The following is a 12,046-nucleotide window of genomic DNA, read 5'->3' on the forward strand; positions in this document are numbered from 1 at the left end:
CCAGAGTAAACTTGGACTCCTGCCCCTTGCCAGAAACAGGCAGCTTAGTCAGTGTTGGGCATTATTCACAGTAAGTGGGCCCTACTGAGAGGCGTGAAGGGACAAGTCTGGGTCTGGATCTGCCTGGTTCTGGATCCTACTCTGCCATTTACCAGGCATGCGCCCCATGGAATGCTGGCAAATGTTTAATGGCTGGCTCTCCAAGGAAAACAAGCCTTGATCTGTAGGTTTTACCGATTTCTGTGGTGTAAGTTCTCTTACCTCGGGACGAGATGTGCCAAGACAGCTCTCGTGAGCTCCTGTGAGCTGGGACAAGCTGGGTCTCAGTGTGCTGGGAAGTCTGTTAGTCTCTCTCGCCTCCAGAGACTGGGCATAAGGCGAGTATCTACCTCGAGGTTTGTCCGAAGGATTAATGCCAAAACGTGGGAAAGCAGCTAGCACCGTGTCTAGCCCTGTGTAGACTTCCACTCAGTAGCACGATTACTAGCAGGGGCTCTGTTAGATCGCTAGATCCCTAATGCCTCTGCCTCGATTTCATTAACTTAAAAATAGTAAGAAAATACGTTCCCTGCCTCTTTTCACATTACTCTAAAGATCCAATGAAATAATCTACATCAACTGCTTTGGAAGGTTACAAGCTCATTAAAAAAAAAAAGAAAAAAAGAATAATTTTATGAAAATCAAGTCAAAACCCAGAGAATGAACTCTTGCTAGGCAAAACTTACACAATGGAGTCATAATTTTTGGTTCTTTCCTAACTATGTTTTTCTTGAGTTTTCAGGCGCTTCTCACTTCCTGGGGCTAATTCTCATTTAGAAACTGTTGACTTGGGAGAGGTCTGGAAACTCACCAGCTCAATGAAACATTCAGCCCATCAAGAGGTTCTGAGAGTCTCTTGGGTTTAAATCCTTTTTATCTTTTAGCTCGCAATCCTCTAATCCTTTTTGTGAGGAATCTTCAATTATCCCCTGTTTTTAGTCCCTATTGCTCATTTCCCTTTGAAAAGCGGGATTTCCATCATGTCTTAGAGGTGAAGGCAAGAGAAAGTCTTCCTTCAGCGAAGCCACGTTGGTTGCATAAAGATGCCAGTCATCTCTGTTCCTTGAGGTTCCAGTGGGGCATTCTCTTCGATTTGCTAGACTGTTTGCTCAGCCCTCTCTGTGATCCTGGAGAATGCAATATTCAGACTAGAAGCTTGGCATCTTCCATGTAGCACCCTTCTGCTTCGCCACTGGGTTTGGGCTTGTCCCCGTTCCTCCATATGCGAATAGAAATGCTTGGTGAGGGGCGCCTGGGTGGCGCAGTCGGTTAAGCGTCCGACTTCAGTCAGGTCACGATCTCACGGTCCGTGAGTTCGAGCCCCGCGTCAGGCTCTGGGCTGATGGCTCGGAGCCTGGAGCCTGTTTCCGATTCTGTGTCTCCCTCTCTCTCTGCCCCTCCCCCGTTCATGCTCTGTCTCTCTCTGTCCCAAAAATAAATAAACGTTGAAAAAAAAAAAATTTAAAAAAAAAAAAAAAAAGAAATGCTTGGTGAATAGTTTGCCGACCCAAATCCATAGACTGACACTAAAGGTCACAGATCATGTCCATTCACAGGCATAGCCAGACCTCTGGCTGGCAGGGCAGCACCGTAGTTATGAACGTGTTGTGTTCTGCCGTTCAAAATCCTCCAGACTACATCTTGCCCCTGCATCCCGCTGGGCGTGAGTCCTGGGTAAACTACGTAGGCTCTCGGTGTCTCTGTTTTTCCCATAAGAACGTGCATAATAATTAATAAGACCTACATCAGGGGGCCTAGGTTGTTCAGTCGGTAAGTGTCTGACTCTTTTGGCTCAGGTTGTGATCTCATGGTTCATAGGTTCAAGCCCCACTTTGGGTTCTGCACTGACAGCACAGAACCTGCCTGGGATACACTCTCTCTCTCTCTCTCTCTCTGTCTCCCCACCTCCTCTCTCTGCCCCTCCCCCACTCAGGCTGTCTCTCTCTCAAAATAAATAAGTAAACTTAAAATAAATAAATAAATAGACCTACATCGAAGTGTAGTCAAGAAAGTTCAGTGAGTTAATACATATATTAAGGGTTTACAATGTATCCTGGCTGACACTAAAGAAAAAAGAGTGTGTGAGCTATTATCATAAAGCAGTGTTTCCCTAACTTCACTCAACAGAAATTCATACTTTTTGCCATATCTGCATACCCCCTTGGGCTCTTATTTACTTATGTACACACTTTTATTATAGAGGAGATTTAAAAAAAATTTTTTTAATGTTTTATTTTTGAGACAGAGAGAGAGCATGAACGGGGGAGGGTCAGAGAGAGAGGGAAACACAGAATCCAAAGCAGGCTCCATCCAGGCTCTGAGCCGTCCTCACAGAGCCCAACACAGGGCTCGAACTCACAGACCGTGAGATCATGATCTGAGCCGAAGTCGGAAGCTCAACCGACTGAGCCACCCAGGCTCCCCAAGAGGAGATTTAATTAATCACTAGCCTCAACTGAAAACCCATATCACTTGCCCAAACAAGGAGCTAATGGCAAAAAAGAAAAAAAAAAAAAAAAAAAAGTAGATAGACAGACAGAAAGACAACTAAACAATGTTGTTACATCTGACATCTGCCCGGACCCTGACGCCTGCCTAAGTCTTGAAGCTGAGCTCTGTTCAGCCTTTGCTGTGATAAAGGTTAGGAAGTGTTAGTGAGGGGTTAAATCCTTGAACTTGAGACTCGAACTGAGACTTTCTTCTCAGGAAGGAATTAGAAGAAAATCTAAAACAGAGCTGCCTTCCATATTTCTGCTTTTTATTGCTGACTTGATGTACCTCCTAAGGCTTCTCACACACACCCAATGCTGTTAGGCACCCCACACTTAAGTTATCATGGGGCTGCAGGATTCATTCCCACCCAGTTCTGTGATGACTGCAAAAAAAACTCCGAGTAGTTTGATGGATATTATTCTTGAGGACTGCTTCTCCTCTCAAGCCAGTTCTCATTATCCAGATGTCCCCTCTCCAAATTAAAAAAAAAAAAAAAAAAAAAATGGTCCGCTTTCTTCCTAAGTTCTTCAGATCGAGGTCTGGGTTCACATCTCCTCTGAAGTCCAGAGATTGATGTCTCGTTGGGGAATTTGGAATTGGCTCAAGGCCTCCCCATGCTGAGCAGCCCACCTCCGGACTCAAGGAAAAGATCAGACGTCAGTGTATGTTATAGGAATGGTGTGATCATGTAGTTTAGTTGCTGTAAAGTTTTATGATTAAAAGACCACAATCTATCAGATAGCATCGTCGCCCAACATGTGATGTGCCTGCAGTATTTAAGAATTAAGCTCCTTCCAATGAAGCACTGGGTCGTTATCTCCCACATGGATCAGTACCCCCAGTGGGGCGAGGAGCTCTATAAACAACGGGGCCACTGGGTTAGCACTTCCAGGGAAAGCTCCTCTACAGTCCTTCCCTCCCACACTCCCTGTTTCTGAAAACTTGGGCTCTGAACTACCTTTGCCCTTTATCATAACTCAGGTTTGTTCTGTTCTTCCACAGTCTAAGGTGAAAGCCATCTTCCTACATATTCCTTTATATTCCTGGCCCAAGGTTAAGGCTACAGCGATACCAACACAGACATACAACTCTTCTCTCTTCCCTGCTCAAGGCAATTGCAAGTTTTGCAGTCACTCACGTTTCTCATGCAAACTTTGGATTTTTCCCCCAAGCAAAGTAAATGAGAATTTCCGCAAGGCCAGGGACCCCACCGCAAAACGGACTTCAGAGTCTGCTTATTAGACATATGAGAAAGATAAAGCACAGAGAGGAAATGATTCACTCAAAGGAAATGCGGGGTCTTCGATTCCCAATCCATTTGGGACAACTCCAGACAACTCCAAGACAGAAAAAGGCACGTGACATTCACATCCCCTCTATAACACCCCGTCCTATGACCCCTAATGATTTAGCGATACTGGCAGTTTGTATCAACTTATCTCAAGAGTTACCATGTTCTTATAATCTCCTCCCAGTACAATGGAATTCAGTGTACTTCAAGAAACAGCAATAGTTGGGGTGCTTGGGTGGCTCCGTCGGTTAAGCGTCCGACTTCGGCTCAGGTCATGATCTTGCGGTCCACGAGTTACAGCCCTGCGTCAGTCTGTGTGCTGAGAGTTCGGAGCCTGGAGCCTGCTTCCGATTCTGTGTCTTCCTCTCTCTCTGGTCCTCCCCCGTTTGCACTCTGTCTCTCTCTGTCTTTCAAAAATGAAAAAAGGTTAAAAAAAAATAGTAAAAAAAAATAGGAATGATGTCAGGAAATAAATTCACTGTGAATGATAAAAACCTCAAATCCAGAAACTTTAGGGCAAAATAATTCAATGAAAAAAGCCACGGAACTTTGATACGATCTCTAATCTGTTGACCACAGTATTACTTGGGCAAGTCATTGCCAAGGAGTCCCAGTTTCAATAACTGAGTTTGAACCTAGATTCCATTACTTATTAACTGTGTCCCTTGAGCCAGACGTAACTTATCCAAGCCCCTGTTCACTCACCTATCAAACAGAGACAGAAACAGGATCTACTCCCTAAGGCTGTTGTGTGGGGTAAATGTTCTCAACAGATCTGTGCCCGACACACTGAAAACACTAAATATTGTTTGGAATTATCATGTGACCTATTTAAACATCCATCAACCCTGGATCGTCTACTGTAGAATTTAATGGCTTCTTACCTATATGAGAGGATTGGCAATGACCTTGCACAAAACGTTAACCCTAATTCTTGTTCTCTTCTTCCAAGATAGGCAAGTTGGAGAAATCATATAGCCATAAAGGAATGTCTTAGGTGAATGGGGCTCGGGCTCTGTTTCCCCAGCCTCTTGCCACCACAGTCATATCATGCATGATCTTCCTCCTTCGAGTGTCGTTCACAACCCCAAATCTGCAACCTCACCCCCTTTTCTTCCAATAAGGAGATCTTTTATACATTCAGAGAGACAAGGGTTTTTGGGGTTTTTTTTTTTTGAGAACCCACCATATGCCAGGTACTCTGCTGTGCACCAGGACATCAATAGTAAACAAAATGAGCTCTCACGGTCCTTACGTTCTAGAGGACAGAGGCAGAAAAAGCAACACACCAACAAAAAACACAGGATCGTTTCTGGGGGTGCCGTGAAGGATGTCAGGCATCGCCATGATCGGGAATTAGTAAGTGGCATGGATTAGGGTGTGGCTGCCTTTATAGGGTCATCAAGGGAGCATCTGAAGAGGTGAGACTTTGGCTGAGACATAAGCAATTAGAAAGTACTAGCTTCAGAGATCTGGGGAAGGAATGTGGCAGGCAAAGTCAAAAGCAGGTTTCTTTTTTTTTTTTTTTTTTAATTTATTTATTTTTGACAGAGACAGAGAGAGACAGAGCATGAGCTAGGGAGAGGCAGAGAGAGAGGGAGACACAGAATCGGAAGCAGGATCCAGGCTCTGAGCTGTCAGCACAGAGCCCGACGCGGGGCTCGAAGTCACAGACTGCGAGATCATGACCTGGGCCGAAGTCGGACGCCTAACCGACTGAGCCACCCAGGCGCCCCAAAAGCAGGTTTCTGATACAAGAAAGGGCTTGGCTTGCTGGGGAAACAGAAAATGGGGCAAGAGTTGGGGTGAAGAGGGTGAGGTTGAGAGCAGGGCAGACATCTGAGTACAGGGTCATGCAGGCTGCCAAGAGGGAGGCAACAGAAAGGCATCCAAGAGGTGTGAGCCCCAGGGAGAAGGCGTCGGACTAACGTCCAGACACTACTGAGTGAGGAGAACAGTGGAGTAATGCAGCTCAGAACCCAGCCTCTCTTTGCTTAACGCCAAAGAAATAAATTGCATGTTTTAGTCCTTAAAAAGGATTGCTCTTGTCCAGCACTTACTTTTGTCTCCTTCTTTTTTTTTTCTAATTTTCTTGTTTAATGTTCATTTATTTTTGAGAGCGAGACGGCGTGTGAGCGGGGCAGGGGCAGAGAGAGAGGGAGACACAGAATCCGAAGCAGGCTCCAGGCTCCGAGCCGTCAACACAGAGCCTAACACGGGGCTCGAACCCACGAACCATGAGATCATGACCTGACCTGAGCCGAAGTCGGACGCTCACCCAGGCACCCCAACTTTTGTCTCATTCTTGAGACGTGCATGATGAGCCTCTGTCAAGATGAGAGCCTATATATCCCCAGAGACTTTGTGGGAGTCAGTTTCTGGCTTATAAACAGGCTCTAAGAGTCTCCTAACACCTGTGAACTCCCGGGATGGGCAAGGAAGTGTGGAGCCTGGGCATCAACTTATTCCTGGGCAAGCCCCCAACTGAAAAGACGATGGACAGCTACCTGTACCCCATCTGGTCCCTTAAAGAGATCTGCCATGCCCTATTTTATGACAGAACTGCAGTGTTTGAACTCAACTTGAAATAGTCACACTAATGGGATCAAGCAAAAGTGAAAGCAGCTAATCAAAGAATTCAAATCCCTCCTCTCAAGATCTTACGTCCACTAACTTGAACTGCTATTTCCCCTTAAGTTATAGGGCTCCTGGTGGCTCAGCCGGTTAAGCATCCAGCTTCGGCTCAGGTCATGATCTCACGGTTCATGAGTTCGAGCCCTGCATCAGGCTCTCTGCTGTCAACGCAGACAGAGCCCACTTCGGATCCCTTGTTCCCCCTTCCTCTGCACCCCCCCAGCCCATTCTCTGTCTCTCTTTCTCTATCAAAACAAAAAAAAAATTATAATGACTCCTTGGCTTTCCACATAAGGCATTAAGTTCTATATAACTATTATATGCAAATCCCACATAAAAATACATCCCACATAGATATCGTGGATCTGATTCCCTTTAAAAAACTCAACTTAGGAGAAGCCGTCTTTGGCCTTTGGCTCAATGCAGCAAGCAAGCTCTCAACACCGAAGCTTGAATTTTGGCCACATGTCCTTATTTGCTGGTAAACATCGGAGGATTCAATTAAGCGACTACAATTTGAGAGTTTGTCCTTGGACAACTTAAGCCTTGCACCATAATCCCCAGATTCTAGAGTTCACCGGCTTCTCAACGATCTACCGAGCTCATCAGACGATGACACGTTGCCCGACGTGATTGCTTATTTTTATTCTTGAAAACTTGGAAAACTTAAAAAGTAAAATAAAATAGAATTTAAAAATGAAACTCAAGCGTGTTTTCCTCTCCAGGGTTTATCTTCTTTACTTCCTCCGTGCTGTTCATCTAATTCCCTGCCAGGGGAGGATGGCTGCAACCCAGCCACACACACAGACGTGCCAAAGACTCTTGCGAATCAAGTGTGTATTTCTCTCGACAACAAAGCCAGCAATTTTCAGATTTTCATTAAGTGCAGCCCCCAGCGAACCCTCACTACCTGTTTTTAGTACCTTCCCCCAGACGTGCACATTTTGGAAGATTCTGTGGCATTGTTTCATAATGATCTTTGGTGGGGGGGGGGGGAAGGCATAGCAATGTCAAACCTCAGGTTGTGTTTAAGAGGCCTTCAAGTCAGTACCGATTCAGGATCCGCAAAATCACTAAAGCACTTACCTCCCAATGTAGGCCTTTTAAGGTCAGAAATATCATAAAATCACTCAGGACATCTTGTTCTGTTCGAGTGCCTTTTCATTTTCCTACCCTAATGGCAGTTACTCAAACTTCTTGAGAAAGGCAACGTTTGATGCTCACCTGGAAGAGATTTTCTTGACAAAAGATTTGAAGTGTTCCTGTTTTCTTTCTTTTCTTCTTCTTCTCTCTTTCTTTAATCTGAAACTTCCTATTTTTTGATCCTTCCTATGTAAGATACGAGTTATTCCCCCCCCCACCGGCCCCGTCTTCTTTTTCTCTTAAAATGAGTGGCACCTGCCTGTGTCGGTATGATTTTGGTGAGTGAATGAACATAATTAGCCTCAAATCAGCTCAACACGTCAGTCAACGTCATTAGCTGGGCAAACATTCTAATTTCAAGTACGTGGCTGAGAGTCTAACGGCTGAAACCATAAGCCAGTTCTCCTTGGGGATTTGCAAAAAAGACAAGGAGAGAAGGGGTCAAGAGTAGGCATTTGTCCTCATTATATCCCGGGAGGAAGGCATAGTGGATTTGTTTTTGTGGATGACACAGCCCTAAGGGTACCGGGAACCGTCGACAGTGATTCCCAAGAGAAAAAGAAGTAAATATCAGAAACAATGTCACATAGCCGATAGGATATGCACTTCAAAATCAATGAGACCGATTTCAAATTCTTTGTCAATGACTGTGTGACCTTCAGCAGGCCCCTTACCCTCTCTGAGTCTTATTTTCCTCAGCTATAAAATGAAGATTAAAAAATACCTATCCTGCTGGTTTTCCAGGAATAGTAAAAATTCAGTAACGATGCGGTGCCTGGGTGGCCCAGTCAAACATTTGTCTCTTGATCCCAGCTCAGGTCTTGATCCCAGGGTCATGAGTTCAAGCCCCATGTTGGGCTCTGCTCTGGGCATAAAGCCTACTTAAAAAAAAAAAAAAAAGATTGGTAACAATAGGGGCACCTGACTGGCTCCGTCAGTGGAACACTCAACTCTTGATCTCGATTTTGTGAGTTCGAGCCCCACGCTGGGTGGAGAGATTACTTACAAATAAAATCTTTTCTTTTTACATTCAGTAATGATATTCTCAGGATGCAGTAGTAAATTCTCAATAAATGTTAGTCTCTGCCCATCCCCCAGGTAAAACAGAGGCTTGAATATTTATACCTGTAGGACAGCTCAACCGAGTGCCACAGAGACAGGACAGTACGAGAGAGCGGATGGCACCTCACAAACAACAGATAAGCGTTTGCAAAAAGCGATGTTCTGTTCAGAGGGTGCCCCTTCCCTTCCCATCATTCCTTAGTTGCTTGGCAACTTTCATCCAGTCATCCCGAAAAGCAGTGTCACTTTCAACCCCCAACATCCAGATTTTTTTTTAAGAAGAACCTTTTATTAGGAGAAAATACACCTTTGTGGCGGTGCCATTTGAGGGAAGAAAAGTATACGTTTGAAAAGGCACCCCCCAGCCAATACGAATCCATCCGTCTCTCATTTAGTACTCGGAGATGAGACCTATCATAATATTTAAGTCGGTTTTGAGAACTTTTCCTTCAAAAGGAAAAGGGGGAGAAAATCCACTGGTTGACTACCCAGGGAGGCCAGGAGGAGTTCAGTTACCATAGAGATTTCAATGCTGGCAAATGGTGCTGGGGAGCAGATTGGTGTCTGTTAATTTTTTTTTTTTTATTTGTAATTTATGTGTGTTGGCTCATTCTCCGGGCCAGTCCAGATTTCCCTGTTTACCTGCCATTCTGTGTGATGCAAGTGACGGATGACAGTGCCACGTTTCAGCCGTGTCTTCAATTTGTAAACATTATTGAGGGGAAGGAGGACAGCAGAAACACGTGGGGAAGCCCCCCACGCTTGGTTTTTGCCTGATGATGGCAAAGCACTGCGGAGATTGTGCGGAAATTGCCAGGAGGAGAGAAGAGCCTTGCAAAATTCTCTACAATAATCTAGATGGTTCCAAGACCCATCTTGGTCTCTACAGAATCTGGTTTTGGGATGCCTGGGTGGTTTAGTCTGCTAAGCATCCGACTCCTGATTTCAGCCCAGGTCATGACCTCACAGTTCATGGGTTTGAAACCCACATCAGGCTCTGCAATGACAGTGCAGAACCTGCTTGGGATTCTCTCTCTCTCTCTCTCTTTCTGCCCTTCCCCCCACTTGTGCACACTTTCCCTCTCTCTCTCTCTCCCTCTCTGTCTCAATAGATATAAAAAAAATCTGGTTCTTAGAACTTCTTTCATGACTAATTACTATTCTTTGGTGAATGCAAAAAAATTGGAGGAAAGTCGGTCTGTCTTATCCCGTGGCAAACACAATCCTTGAAAATAAATGGTCTTTGCTGCCTCAACGGCTAAATCATTGTCTTTCCAACAGTGCTGGGGTGCTGGGTGGGAGAGTGGATGTTACTGGTGTCTCCCAAGTCCCTCTTCACCTTTCCTAGGATTAGGCCCCAGGAAAACATCAGCCCCACTGGCAACTAAGTGGAGACAGTGCCATATTAGCAAGAAAGGAGTAAGGAGACTAATCCTTTAGAGACACCATCCCTTAGCCGCTGAGAAAGGCAAACCTTCGAGATGGGCTTCAGTTGGATGTCAACTAATAAATACTCATTTCCATAAAATTTAAATGAGCCCAGTAAAATCTACCTCTTGCTGTGAGGAACCCCATCTCATTACTCAAAATAGCAGCAATGTCATTATTGGAAACCACACCCTCCACACCCAGGCGGTGGTGGTAGAGTCAGAAGCAAATGGCGCCCAGCCACTGCAGTGGAAAGAGGTAGCCAGAACGTTCCTGTTCTTCCATCCCCCCTACGACATGTACCTTACTTATAAAATAATCATCGTCAAATGCAGGGCTGCGTTTTGATTAGCCAAAAGACGCAACAAAGATTTCTTTTTCTTGGGCATACCTAGGCGACAGCCCAAATATTTAAATACCTAAACCTGCACGTGCGGTTGAAGAAAATTCAGACCTTTAGAGACCCACAGAGAAGGGCTGATTTACCGCTCTTGGCTGAGTTGTGCGTCCTCTTTGAATTTTAAATGACCTTTAAGCAATGATGAGGTCTGTCTTGTTGAGGCTTAATTGCTTAATTACAGAAGCCGTGTTTCGGTAGACAAATATTTCCCTTAAAACCCATCTTTTAATTTTAAAAAGACTTCATTTGATTTTAGGCAAAATTGGAAGCTGTTTTATATTTTCATCTCCCACAGCGAAACTGGAAAATGGTTTAAACCAACGCTGAGGCCAACTGCGTTTTTCTGTAAAGCTTGAGTCAAGTCTCAGGCAGCTGTTACCTAAAGTAGTCAATCGATTGACATTTTTTCAGTCAGCTGAGCAACGCTCAGACTTCCACACCCTCTGGAAACCCAGAGCCCTCTTAAAATCCCCGGGAGTTTCCCAGAAACTTTATTTTTGTCACTTCCAGCTACAATAGGGAGGCAATATGGGGTCGTGATGAAGAGCTAAATGCTGGAATCATATTGCCTAGAAGGAACTGCTGAGTGACCTCCGCGCTCCCTCAGGTTACCCCATCTGTGAAATGGGGGAACCAGGTCCTACTTCATAGGCTTGTGGTTGGGATTAAATAGGGTAAACTTTTAAGCACTTCGAATAAGTCTTGCTGTGCGGTAAGTGCTCAATAAATGCCTGCCGTTATTAATTTTGCTCCTACTGTATTGCTTTTCGCTTCTCTTTGTAGTGAGCTCCACCATCACGTCCCTGGTGTTGACCTAAGTGGGCACAGTGCTTTCTCTAGAACGATTGCCCGTTCCCTACATCTCGACATGTTATAAGACAAACAACACAGTCTTGCAGTTTTTCAATCAAGGGTGGATGTGATTAGAGCAAATAATGTGATATTTCGCTGGGGAGTGCTCCCTATAAGCATCACACATATAGCCATGCCATAACAGCTTCCTGCTCAGGACCTATATGATATTTGTAAATAACTGAAAAGTCCCTCTTGCCTTGTTTCTGCTCCTCACCATCTCCCTGCTCTGCGGAAAAAGCAAGACAAAACAGACTTCTGTCGTCATTTTGCAGATCTTGGCCCCAAACCTAAAGTCAGCCTTCAACTGTATTTACACAAGCAAAGATGTTAGTAAATTTTTTCCAATGCCCATGATAACACCTCCGGGACCTTGTTTGTTTCTGCCCCGCCCCCTCCGTCTGGGTAACAAAAAGGGAGGCGATGACACTGTGTAAATTAGGCTCTGCCTCCCCCCACCCTCCCCCCAGAAGGCCACAGTCTGCTCCGGTTTTGAATGACGAAGGTTCGTTTCTTGCCTTCCTTCCTGGTGCAACGGTCATTTGGCTTTCTGGGTAGCCGAGCACCTGCCCTGGGACACCCCAAACCACCGCAGACAGAAAAGATCCAGCAGACACCTGAGAAACACTCCTTCGCAAATTGCAGGCCCCCATCAGCTCCCCCCCCCACCCCCCAAGCCCCCCCCCTGCCTGCTCCCACGCTTT

The 12,046-nt window shown here is 45.2% G+C and overlaps 1 protein-coding gene across 4 annotated transcripts in view; it reads left to right on the plus strand.

The window, feature by feature from the left end:
- The window catches only part of TSHZ2 (teashirt zinc finger homeobox 2), a 458,377-nt gene that overhangs the window by 298,672 nt on the left and 147,659 nt on the right, over positions 1 to 12,046 (plus strand). For 2 of the 4 annotated variants that reach the window (XM_086702510.1, XM_086702512.1), the window contains exon 3: positions 3,535 to 7,159. The exons of the other annotated variants lie outside the window; for them this stretch is intronic. Coding sequence is in view for 1 of the 2 variants with exons in the window: in XM_086702512.1 (XP_086558638.1) it covers positions 3,535 to 3,539 (5 nt within the window). In the remaining variant the exon portion in view is untranslated. Of the gene's footprint in view, positions 1 to 3,534; positions 7,160 to 12,046 lie in introns of those variants that run through there. 4 annotated transcript variants of the gene reach the window in all.

Source organism: Puma concolor, chromosome A3 (assembly GCF_028749965.1).
Source record: "Puma concolor isolate L17-30 chromosome A3, mPumCon1.1.hap2, whole genome shotgun sequence".
Lineage (NCBI taxonomy): Eukaryota > Metazoa > Chordata > Mammalia > Carnivora > Felidae > Puma > Puma concolor.